General features: G+C 43.1%; 1 protein-coding gene across 1 annotated transcript; it reads right to left on the bottom strand.

The window, feature by feature from the left end:
* Nucleotides 1-972: 972 nt before the first annotated feature.
* On the bottom strand, nucleotides 973-9,907 carry FAM124B (family with sequence similarity 124 member B). The gene is made up of 2 exons (XM_019753676.2): nucleotides 8,919-9,907; nucleotides 973-3,834 (listed from the first exon to the last, which is right to left on the bottom strand). Exons 1-2 carry the CDS (start codon nucleotides 9,648-9,650, stop codon nucleotides 3,190-3,192), a joined length of 1,377 nt encoding a protein of 458 aa, XP_019609235.2. The 5' UTR covers nucleotides 9,651-9,907; the 3' UTR covers nucleotides 973-3,189.
* Between the last annotated feature and the right edge of the window lie 3,086 nt (nucleotides 9,908-12,993).

Here is a 12,993-nt window from a genome sequence, read left to right on the forward strand (position 1 = left end):
GCTGCAAAGACAAAGTGTTTTAAGACAGAGGGAAGGATGAAGAGACAATCAAATTCACACACACACACACACACACACACACACACACGAGAGAGAGAGAGAGAGAGAGAGAGAGAGAGAGAGAGAGAGAGAGAGAGAGAGAGAGGGAGAAGGGAAGGGGAAAAAAGCAATTGAAAGGGAGGGGAAAGGAAGGAGAAGGGAGAAAAACACATGAATGAAGAGGGTTTAGAGAAGATACAAGGAAGACGGTACTATTTCAGGAATTTCTGAGCAAGTTTTATCACATGGAGATAAAATTTAGGCGGTTCTAATCAACAGAAAATGGGGCGTGTACTGTGGCTCTGTTCTCGTCTCTTGAGCTTCCATTCCCCTTTCTCCATATTCCTCTGGAAAGGAAGAAAGCGGTTCCCCCTCCCCACATTGCTGCCATTGTTCTCAGAGCTGTCAGCACCTCTGAGCAGATTGTTGGAGGAGAGGGGGAAGGACCAGGATCCCTAGACAAAGTCCGTCAGAGCAGAGGGTCCACATTTCTTCCAAAATCAAGGTGTATGCACCCCCAAATCTCTTGCTCTACTCCCCCTAGTAGACAAATGTGGTCACAAGTTTCCAAATGTTATCGTATCTATTAATGTTTAGCGATGTCCAAATAATGCTTGCAAAAAAGTGTGAAATACTATTTACAGGTTAAAAATAACCAAACAACTGCAATGCAACTGGTTTTTAACACACTTATAAGGAAAAATAAAATAATCTGATCATCAGGAGTCCCTCCGATTTAAAAAGTGATACATTTTACATTTTAGGGAATACAGTATAATTATAGTTAAGAGTTTAATTTGATGAATTGGATTAAATTCGTGTATAGTTAACCCCTTTCATGCAATCTCTTTTGATCTTTTGAATCTACTTAATTCTTTCTATCATAATTTTCCTCTTAGGTAGATGAAACGAAATGGCACACCTAGTAAAAATCTTAGAAAGATTTCTTTTATTTGTAATCATTATATCACTGCATTTTTTATTGCATCACTGGTTTCACCAAAACTTGTTTCAAAAAAAATTCTTTGTTACCATGACATTTTTAAAATGTGGGTCTGAAGGGCCATGTAGTAATACCATCTTGCATATTTATAATGCTTAGCAATAGTCAAATGCTTTCATATGCATAATCTTGATTCTTTTGACAACCTTTTATTACAGGAGATAAGCAACAGAAGATCAAAGAGGCTGACAATTCAAAGTCACATAAATAGTAAATCTGAAAGCTTAAAACCAAAATCTGGGCCTCTTCTACCTTACCCCACTCGTATTTCCATCCTATCATGTTGTAAATTGTATTCCAATGTTGAGTAGATGATATCATAGAGTAGGTGAGATAGATAGAGTAGGTGGTATTTTAAGAGTGCATTACTTTACAAATCAATTTTGCAAGGTATTCATTCACATTTCTCAATATTCTTCATGATTTCTATGCACTTATATTCTTACCCATGTATTATGTTAAAGAAATTTAAGTAACCTCATAAAAAGTGGGAAAGAAATGTCAGAATGCACAGGGCAGCTCAATAATTCAACTTAAAAAAGACTTCCATTTTTTTAAATGTTATTATTGAAAACCATACCTGAACTAAGTTCTTCATTCCACTTTCTAAGATCTACCTTTAATCTGAGGGAGAGAAAGAAAATGAGAATGAAAATATGTTGATGTTGTAAAGACCAAAAACAACAATAACAAAAAAATCAATTTGAAAGTTTTATAATTGTCCATTTGCAACTCTAATCCATTTCAATTGTAAGCTGAGCAGAGCACCCCAAATTCAGCCTAGTCTTGGGGCATAAAATTCATCTTCTCCCCATTTGCGTGTACTAAGTAACCAGGTCTCCAGAAAGTCCAGTTAAATCAGCATTTGTAGTCTTATGTAACATTTGTCCTGGAGAAGGAAGTTCATAGAGTCAAATAATCTGATCAACTAACTGAAATACACAGACCTCAGACTTTTTTCAATGTGTGTAGAGACCCAACCAAAAAACTGCAGCAGATGGTCAATTGAGAATTTGTCCATTACGATTATAATTGCAACGCGGAGTATGCCTAGTTTCCTGACGGTTGTGAGTGCTTACTGCATCTGGCAAGTGTGGGACTCAACTGTGGGAAAAGTTTCTAGAAGGATAAGTTTGGACTTCAACATATCCGTCAGAGTTAACAGAATGGATTTATCATACTGGTGAAACCACAAACACTTTGGATTTAATGGGCACAGAATGTATATGTGTACCATATATCCGTGTCCTATTCAAATAAGTATTTATTGAATGGATGAATGTATCGATGAATGAATGAATTAATTACAGAGTATTGCAAAGGAATTTAGGAATTCAAACATGGCCAGAAGAGCCCGAGTCTTGGGTGACCCAACCAATCCAAGTTTCCTGCCATGTTCAGTGGAGATCTCGCATTACCCGGTCATGTCACATTCTGCTCTGGTTAATGAACCACTGGCCCCATTGGAGTAGTGCAGAAACAAGTGAGAAACAGAGGAGCACGAAAACCCTAGAGCCTAGCTTTCCTTTTTAACCTGATTTTTTGGCTGCCAATATTTCTGCTTATTCAACAGGAAAAAGAAATTATTATTTCCAATTTTCAAAACACTTTGCATATTAACTCATTCCAGATGCAAAGAACTTTAAAGGCAAAATCACTAGAGGGTATGTAGTGAACAGGCCTAGTTACCAAAGGAGGTCACATAAAAAATAAAAATTAGAAAAAAGAAACCCACTAAAGAATAACTAGTCCATGTTGTCTAGGGGCATGAGCTATGCAATCCCAGTAAAAATTAAAAGCAAATTACATACACTAATTAACATTGACTGCATAGCACATCCAACTCATTTGCATACAATGCGATGATTCTGATAGGTGCTGCACTCAACACTCCCAGCTGGGTTAGTGTGTCTCCAAGGACAGGAGGCAGGGAGTTTTTCCCTCCATGTGGGCTGTGTTCCCTTATGACCATGACCACAAGTGAATAACCACTTACAGCACCGTTAGACTTTGAACACTTGAAAGAAAACCAATACAGATCTGTGCATGGCTAGCATTCAGGCCCCCTCAGATGAACAAGAAACAGTGTTTCATTTCTAGAATACTGTAGCTGATCTTGTGTTTTAGAAAACCACCTTGGTTTTGTGCTATATAAAGAATTCTTCTTTCTCTTCATCCTGAACTGGAAGATGAAGGGGACATTTTGAGATTATCTTCCTTGCACTAAGGTCCCTTTGGCCAGCTAGTGACAAAGGATGGACCCTTTCCTTCAAGCTCCTGCTGTTTTTGGAGGCAGCTGCTCCTAAGGAGGAGGCTGGAGAGCAGGGTAGTGGCTGTCTGGTTTGCAGACCCTTTGGAAATCCACTCAGAAAAGATTGCCTGGGTTCAGAGTTGACCACGGTGCAGCCTGTGTCAACATTCGTCTCTGCCTCCAGCTTCTCAAAGCTGTTTCCCTGGCTGAGGACCTTCATTCTGGCCCCGGATTTGAGAAGGAGAGAAGGCAGAGGCAGCTGGGTGCTCGAGGCTGGGCTGCTGGCCTGCGATGAGCAACCAGGGCTTTTCCAGGAGTTGCCACTACAGCTGTCTGGTGCTGGGCTCCCACTGGGCTCAGGGAATTCCGGAGAACCCACCTTGAGCCTCCTGCCCCCGCTTCTTCTCTTCCTCAGCTCCAGGGTCCGCCTTGTGGAGGCAGGGGTAAGCCTAGAGCCCTGGGGAAGCACGTCAGCTCCTGAGGTGCCATTCAGGAAGGAAAGCTCGCCACTCCTAACACCAAGTCCTGGATTCAATTGGACCTGTGAGAAAGGAAAAGAGCAATACGCATAACAGATGTTTTCCATGAACTAAGTACCATGAACAGGATATGTCCCATTCACCCTCTGCCATGCCATGCCCATAGCCGACTTTCAGGAACTGGTCTGAATGGAATACAAGCAATAAGCAAGCTTTCAAAGGGCTGAGCAGCCACCTTTGCCTCCTGGAGCATCCTCTGGCATTACGGTTTACCTTTTTATTTGATCCAGTGAAGTCTTTCCTTCTGGAAATGGAAACTGGCATGGTATTTCCAAATTCAGAAATCAGTTAGGGTTCCCAACCTAGCAGAGGAAACCCATTACTTCCTTATTTTTTTTAAACTCATTTGAGTAAATACCAACAAGAGCACTTCCTGGATCTTACAGGAGGAGTATGTTTACTTTTGCACAAAAGTGACAAGCTGGTTTCCAAAGTGGCTGCCCTTTTTTGCATGAGTGAGAGTTCCTGCTCCTTCAGTCTCACCAGCATTGGGTGCTGATGGCTTATGCGTAGGGTTCATTTTCTCATTGGTTATACTTAACTGTATAGAACATTGAAAAAACGATCACTTCTAAGACCTAATTTTCAACAGCAAAACAATAAATGTGTCCATGATATTTGAAGAAAAACTACTCAGTTCTCTGATTATGTTTTCATTTTCCAGAAGTGAAAATGGAGAAATCCGTAAGTTTGATTCTTGGGGCTTTTATTTACTTTTCTAACAATGATGAACAGAAAAGGAAGCCTGAGTAAATTCCCCTCACCTCCTAAATCAATCTCAGATCAGAACAAAACGGGTCCTGAAGCCACAATCAGCACCGAGACTTCTCAGGGCAGCCAGGAAGTGCCTGTCTGGGCACAGCCTGAGTCAGCGGGCCTGGCTGAGCCACCCCAGTGCCTCCCTCCACTCAACTCTGCTCACCCGTCCCATGGCCCCTCCACTGGGCCTTGTCCCCTTACAATGCTCCATCTCTGGAAGATTCAATTTAAGCCTAGCACTCTTAGCTCCAGCATTCAATTCTCCCGTCACATCTTCTCTTCAACACCAACAAACATGTCCTTCCCTACTTTCTCTCTTCAGCCTCCTTCTATCTTCCCTGCCTTCCACAGTCCATTTGAGTTTGAAAACCATTACTTCAACCATTTCTTTATACTCCAGTCCCTCCATCTCTCCTACTCTGCTCCCTCTCAGTCATAGCCTTCCTAGAATCCCAAACCTGGATCCACGCACCTGCTCCCATTTTCTGAACTTGTGCCCAGGCTGATGAAGAAAAGCAACTGCTCAGATTGGCACCACCCTGAAGGCGTGGTCTCCAGCTTTGCCGGGGCCACCTGCCAGTCCTCATGTTTCCTTAGTGGCCTCTCTCTGTTCACCACAAGGTTGTTTCAAACCTTCTAAACTGTCCTCGAACTTCAGTGGCACCTCCTCCCTCCTCCACCCGTGCTTTCTCATCAGCTGGTCTCACCATCTAAAGTACAGAGAAAACAAACACCATTATTAGTCAGCAACTCTGTTTCCTACCGCCCATCTTACCTGCAACTTCCCATCGTCTCCACAATAAAAGTGACCAGCCTCTATCTGTGCTGTGAATTCCATTGCCTTCTGCCTTGCTGGGGACCTCACCCTGTCAGTTATTCATTTTCTCTCCCACTTTATATCTTGTTTCTTCAACCTCTCCCCTCTGCTCTTCTCTCCTCTTCTTGCCTCTCCTCCCCTCTCTTTTTCTCCCTTCTTTTTTCTTCTCCTCTCCTCTCCCCTTTTTCAATCTGCCGACTCCTTCCCAAAAGCAATGAAACATACTTCAGTCTATGTTTAAAAACACATTCCTTCAATCCTCTCTCCCCCTCCAGCGTTCTCTGTCCTCTCCTTTACAGTCAAACAAACCTCTTTATAAAATTTGTCCACACTAATCTTCCCTTATTTGTCCTACCCACTAACCTTCCCTCGTTTCTCTGACCTTCCTTCCCACCTTTCCACTGAAATTGCTCTTGACAAGGTCACCTACAAGCAGCTTCTTTGTCCTTAATTTTTACTTGAGCTCCGGCAGAATTTTACAAGGCTGACCTTTCTCTCTTACATCTGAAGTCTTCTTCTCCTTAAGCTTCTATGTTAACGTGTTCTGGGTTTTCTCCTTCTTTCTCCTTCTTGTCCATCCAGCTTTTCTCAGTTTCCACTGGAGGAGCCTCTTCCTTGTTATTTCATTACAGTTCATCGTCCTTCACTGCTCACCTGGGCCTCTTCTCTTCTTCCTCTCCACTCTCTCTCAGGGAAATCTCATTGACACCTATGACTTCATTTATTATCTAAATGACAAAGGCTCCCAAAAGTGTAACTACAGCTCAGATCTTTCCCTTACGCTTCATACCTACCTGTCCAACTATCTTGCAGGCCCAGCTCCTTCAACTCAACATGTCCAAAATTGAACTCATCTCCCTCCTCACACTAAATCTGTTCCACTTACTCTTTTCCTTGCCTCAGAAGACGGCATCAGTAGTCCCATGTTGCCCAAGCAAGAACGTCATCTGCCCTTCTCTATACCCAAGGGCCAAAGATCGCTGAGGTCTTCCTGTCTCCCAGGCCCACTGCCATTAACCCGAGGGCAGCCTGTCATCATCTCTCGTCTGGATTATTGCAACAGCTGTCTGAAGGGATTCCTCGTGCATGTTCTTACCTCCTTCTCATCCATTCTCCACTCCATTAGCAGAGGAGTTTGAACGGAGTCTTGATCATGTCACTTTCCTGCTTCTATGGCTTCTACTCTTCTTAAGATAAAACCTAAGCCTGTTAGTAGGGCTCACCGCACCCTTCACAGTCTGCCCCTTTTTAGTCCAGCCTGGCAATTTACCACTTCCTCCCTTTCAAGCTCCACTTGCTGAAATTGAACTTCTTTCAGTTTGTTGGACACCCTTTGTTCTTTCCTAATGCCAGTGTCTGTACAAGTTTTTCCCTCTCTCTAGGACATGTCCCCTCTAACCCTTTCTCCTAAAAACTCCTCCTCAGTGTCAACTCCAAGCTTACACATCATTTCATCTGAGTTAGACGTCCCTAAATATTGGCTCTGCCGTTTATTAGTTGTGGGACTTTAGACGAGTTACCTCATCTTCTCGTGCCTCAGTTTCCTCATTTATAAAAGGAGATAATAATAAGTACCAGTTTCATAGGGTTGTTGAAAAAATTAAGTGATAATAGTGCCTGGGACATGGATGTGCTAAATGAGTTGTTATCATCATAATTAACGTTATCGTTAGCTCTCCTCGCAGCCTGTACTTTACGGTAGTTACCACACTGGTGCGCACTTGCCGGCTTACTTCTCCAGATCTTTCTACAGACTTTGCCATCTGGAAGAAAGGGATTTGTGTACGTCTTCATTACTGTATCTCCAGCACCTGGCACAGTGCCTAACACAAGGTAAACAATCACTAGAATCTGTTGGGTGAATAAATAAATAAAGCTTAATCCATAAAAAATATACAAATTTTTGCACATAGAAACATAGAACCTATAAATTAGGTTCCTGATAATTTGACATTAGGTAGGTAGAAAGTCTTGCCAAGAAAATTAAAAGTGATTTTCATCCTATGGCTGGCCATTTCTGCAATCTTGTTAAGAAAAAAGAAACGTGAACTTTTCCTTTTTGAAGAGAAGTCTAAGCTCCTTAGAGGATATGGCAAAAGTGAGCACAACGTTATTAATGTAAGAATGCAGTTGTGTGCAGTTGGAATAAAAAAAATGTTAGAAGAAACATAATGCTGAGTGATTGAGATAAATCCCTTGAGGGAGAATATGCCAGAAAGTAAACTGAAATGCATTTGTAGGAATTATGATCATTTAGAGTCCATCTTTCTAAGAAATATTTGTAAACTGTTACAAATTGAGAGCTAGATTTCTTCAAGTTTCAGGGAACATTAGCAAGTGTCTTGATGCACGGGAAAATCATTTGTCACTAGGAAGATCATTTGTCACTCAATTGACTCTAAACACTTGAGAAACAAGAACATATACATCATTGAAAAATGATTAAGCTGTCAAGGGGCAGACTGATCTCATGAAGGGAAAATAATATCGTTTCTTACTAAATGCGATTCCAAGAGAGAGCAAAAAAGGATTTCCCACATTGAGGAAAAAGATTGCATAGAAACAAATTATGTAGATAATAAGAAGCCCCCAAACAGCGCCAGACTTGCTTACTTAAGAGTTGAAACAAGTCTCTTCCAATTAAGTGATCTTTTGAAAGGTACTTATTTTAACTAATTAACCAAAACCACTGATATTAACCTGCTATTTTATAGCAGCAGCTTTCTGAGCAATACCTACAAGTGTTCTTTCAGGGCAGCATAAACCAAAGTACTGAGTGAGAATGAGAGTGTGGGAATTGGAGAGTGCGCACGTGTGTGTGTGTGTGTGTGTGTGTGTGTGTGTGTGTGTGTGCCTGGCTGTGTGGGATAGGTTGGGGGCCAGGATGGAGAATTGGAAAGGAAATGAGGAGAGGAACAAAGAGAGAGGAATAGAGTCCAAGTGACTATAGCCGGGAGACTCTGAAATGAGAAAGGAGCCCTCAAGAAATGCTACAGAAGAAGAAAGTCAATTACTTACATACTTCATGAGAGATGATTTTTTTTAATGGCTAATAAAGAACATAAAGACGAACTTAGCTAAATGTCTGTTGATAAAACGAAAAGAAACAAGTGCTTCTTATGCCTAACTAGCTTCTGGAATATACACCTTTTCTGAAGAGACAAACTTATTTCCTGAAAACAAGCAATCAATCAACACATGGGTCATTAGCAGCTGTCTGCCCACCTTATTAGATCAGTGACTCTCAACCCCACTACCTGCTACATATCAGAATCATCCAAGGAGTTTTTTGTTTGTTTGTGTTTGTTTGTTTTTTTTTAATGCCCAGGCCTTGGCACCCCCAGAGATTCCCATCTTTCTGGCCTGAGAATTTTATAAAGCTCCCAGCGATTCTGATGTGTCACCGAGATGGAGAACCACTACAGTAAATCATCTCTCAGGCCCATCTCAGATGTAAACTTGCACCGTTCCCTGCGCGTCTCCAAGACCCCAGAGGCTAGACAGTAATACCTGAAGCAGGATCTTGTTGCCATCATAGTCCTGCGTTTGCCACCGGGTGCGGCTGATGGGGACACACGGGTGGGGCAGGAGAGGCACTAACTGGCCGATCTCTTGAACCTTGAACTGCAGCACTGAAGACTCTTTCGGGTCCACGGACGTCCCGAGGGGCAGCTGCTTCAGGGAAAGCTGCAGGGCGAAGCTCTCGGAGGCATAGAGCACAAAGAAACAGAAGTCACTCTTCTGCAGGGTGGCCTCTCTCTGCAGGATCATCTCGTAGAGACGGATGGCGTCCTCGTAGTTATCGAAACTGCAGTAGAGCGTCACGCGCAGCACCTCGGAGCCACAGTGCACCTGCCGCACACCCCAGACGGGCATCTGGTGGTCCAGACTGTAGAACTCCTGATTGGCAAGGATGTAGGGACACGGGCTTCCCTGAGCACTGGGGGCAGGGTAGCACTGCCACGGCCAATGCTGGAGGGAGTCCAGAACGCGAAACAGCCGCTCCTCGCCGAGGCTTTCGTGCAGGAAGAGCAGCACAGACATCCCCGGGAACCGGGACCGCTTGGGGTGGCCCTTGTCATAGTATTTCACTGGACTGACCCGCTCTGACACCAGAAAGAGTCGCACGCCTGGGCAAATGCAGTCCAGGAGCTGGTCCAGAGTCTGCTGCAGAAGTGAGCCATGCCCAGAGTTGGCAAGGAGATGGACAGTCATGGCCAAAGGCTCTTGTGTCTCGTCCATGTCGGAGCTGCCCGAGGTTGACAAAGCGTGGAGGCCCCCTGTGCAAGCTTCTGCAGTGAATGAAGGAGCGGACGGTTCTCACGCCGACCTGCAGCCCCCCAAGAAACTTCCAGCTACGTCAGAGCAAAGCCAACCTGTGCTCCGGGTCGCTTTGCTGGTGGTCCCACCAACAAACGCAGGCAAAAGCCTCCGCGACTCACAGCAGCCGTGGGGTTGATGTCATCCGGCGGCTGCTAATGTGACTGAGTGTGTTTGCCTTTTTCAGGCGCTCCCCAGGCTTCCTGTTTGACCTAAAAACCTGTAATCCTGAACAACACCGAGTGGGAGGTTCTTACAGACATTTAGTCAAGGAAATGACCCTGCAGAAAGGAACATGAGTCGGCTCTGTGAGGCTGATAGCAATCTGTTTAGTTGAAAAGACATCCATTTTATGGATCCACAATGGGTTCTGATTTCCTCCTTACAGTGTTTACAGTAGCTTGTCAGGCCACCTGAATACAATGACGGCTTTAAAACAATTCTCAAACCTTGTCCCCTTGCCAGGATTTTTTCCCCTTTTGTCTTTTTATTTTGTTTTTGAACAATTGATGTAAGGGCATTGGATCTGAATAATTTGGACTGTTCCCTGAAAGTTATTCCTCTACTGCAAAGTCTGGAGTGTATGTACTAAAAAGATGTTGAGAAACTTAGTCTCTGTTTATTCATGCTAATTCCTTAGAAAGAGTGAGAGCTCTCCAACATCAATAATAATCATTGTTCCTATCTATTGAGTATCTACTAGGCACATCATAAACTGTCCTAAAACTTTATACATAAATTGATTTAATCTTTCAGCAAACCTATGAAGAAGAGACTATTATCCCTAAATTACTGGTGAAGAAACTGAGGCACAGAAAAGTTAAGTAACTTGCCTAAATACTCACAGCTGAAAATTGGCTGAGGGATGATTTGAACTCAGGAAGTGACAGGTCCCCTTGTGAACCAGAGAGGAAATGCATCTCTGGGATTCAGAAATCCCGCCCTGGATTTTATTACTAAAGCTAAGGAACAGACACCAAAGAACATGTATTTCCCAGAGACTCTGTGTGCTGTTGAATCTTAAAATGAACAATCTTCAGTAAGAATATCCAAGCACTAAACTTAACACCCACCCTAATGTGTACTAAATATCCATTTGAAACTTATTTGCTATTCTGATATCTGTTCTCCTGATGTGTATGGACAAGCACACTCTAATCGTAATTCTTAAAATAAGCCATTTATGAACGCTTATCATGGAGCACAGTGCAACTTAAACTTTTATAAATTAAACAGCACTTTTGTGATGAAAATATAACTTACCCTTTTATTGTATTTATGTAGGTTCCTTTAAGAGTATAATAATCAAACTTAACATCAAATATTGTTATCTATGGAAAGGAATCGTTTCTACTCAGATTTCCTTTCTAAATCTAACCTCTAATCATTTGAGTTTCCTAAGTCCAAACGTTTGGCATTAGAAAAACATATAAATACAGTTTATAACAGATGAGTTTTTTTTAATTACCATCAGTGACTCAGTAGTTAAATTCATTTTGCCTCAACTTTCCAAAACTCATTAGTTCTTTTTTAAAGCATTATAGTTCTAAAGTTTTTTCTTTCTTTCTTTTAAATCTAAATTCATGTTACACATTGGCTTTTGAAGGCAATGGCAATCCCTCAGTGTGACGCCCTCTTTTTTCCCTATCCTTCCACTCACCGAGCTGACTGTACTCGGGCACTTTCAACTTTTGACATGGCTTTCAAAACAGTGTAATTCTGGAAATAACTCTGAAGATTCGAGGAGAAAAATTATACCCCTGAGACAAAGATATTAACTCGCAACATTTTGTACAAGGCAAGTGCTTAAGCCCTTATATAGGAAAAGATTTTGCTTCTTGATATTGTTTTAATCTTCCATCCAGTGAGAAAACATACATTTTTCCTCATGAGGTTGTCATTCCTATCAGGACTAAAAAGATTTCATTAATCTGATGGCAAACAAAGTGCGAAAAAACAGGGGCCACAGGGGAGACAGGGTACTACCAGTCTCCTTCTGACAGATGGACTGCAACTATTTCTCCAAGGACAACCTGAAATATTGACCCTCACAGTAAATGCCTCCATTCCTCACCCCCTCCACCCACCGTGGCCAGACTCTCCCCTGGGCCTCAGATTCCAAGGTATTCTTTATTTTTGCAAAGCCGCTTCTGTTGAAGACACAGACGTGAATATGAGAGGAAGTCATCAGCTCCTGGTACTTTGAGAGCTGACACTTGATTCTCCAACTTATTTTTCTTAAACTTGTCAGTGATGCCCCAGTATCTGTCAGTCACCAGCTCCCGCATGGTAGCCGGTCAGTCAACTGCTCATGGCAACATGGAAGGACTGATGACAGGTGGTACAAGGAAATCCAAGAAGTCAGCTAGTTGTGAAGGTATGTTGGAACCCATGGACGTCCACAGGGATTTGTCCCTACTGCAAGTCTCAGAAACACACTGGCTTACATTAAAACCCTGAGGTCCTACCACTACCCCAAGATAACTTTGAGAAAGAGTGTCTTTCTCTCTTTACTTTATAAAATGTGTTTATGTGTCCCACATGTGGAGAGCCAGGCACTGTGTGAGGGGCTGAGAATAGGCACTCACCATGTCCTCTTTAGAGGAGCTCCTTAAATGATGTCATCAGAACTATGATAAAGATCATTGCAGGATGGCATGCACACCCCTACGAGGAACCACGGGCCTCGATGAGGCCAAGAAAGCCTCCAGGAAGAGAAGTTACTTGAAATTCTGAGAAGTGAGAGGAAGGAGGCAGCCAGGTGAGGAGCTTGGGTTGTTGCAGAGGGAGGGACTGCAGGGCAAGGAAGCCAAAGGGACAAGCCACATCTGGAGAAGAGTGTAGGGCCTATGACCCACTGGTAGACCTGCAAGCAGCTCAAGATGGCTGGAGGGTGGGCACAAGGAAGGGGAAGGTGGTAAGAGGCTGGATGGGTAGCCAGGCCTTGCAGGTCACCCTGAAGAGTTGGGGTTTTCTTCTAGTGGAAACAGAACCACAGAAGAGTTGGCTCTAAAAAGGAAGTAATGCTCTGAGGAAAATGAACAGGAGTGATATAGGGAAAGTCAGTCAATGAGCAGGCTTGTCAGCTGGGTGGACATGGGCAGAAAGCTGCAGTGATGGGTCCAGGAGGCCTCCCAAGGTGGTACTTACAGGCGCGTAGGTGAGGCTGTCAGTCACCCATTAGAAAATACTGGAAAAAGAGGGCAGTTGGGAGTGAGGATGGGGGGTGCCGTTTGGACACAGTGACTGTAAGTGCCTGTGGGAC

The sequence above is a fragment of the Rhinolophus sinicus genome, linkage group LG01, assembly GCF_036562045.2.
Source record: "Rhinolophus sinicus isolate RSC01 linkage group LG01, ASM3656204v1, whole genome shotgun sequence".
Classification (NCBI taxonomy): Eukaryota; Metazoa; Chordata; class Mammalia; order Chiroptera; family Rhinolophidae; genus Rhinolophus; species Rhinolophus sinicus.

Bases quoted from the DNA above. Each gene is read 5' to 3' on its own strand.
- FAM124B (XM_019753676.2), bottom strand. From the start codon at position 9,650: ATGGACGAGACACAAGAGCCTTTGGCCATGACTGTCCATCTCCTTGCC. The intron at 3,835-8,918 runs GTATTACTGTCT...CCTTTCTCACAG, and splicing joins GCAACAAGATCCTGCTTCAG to GTCCAATTGAATCCAGGACT.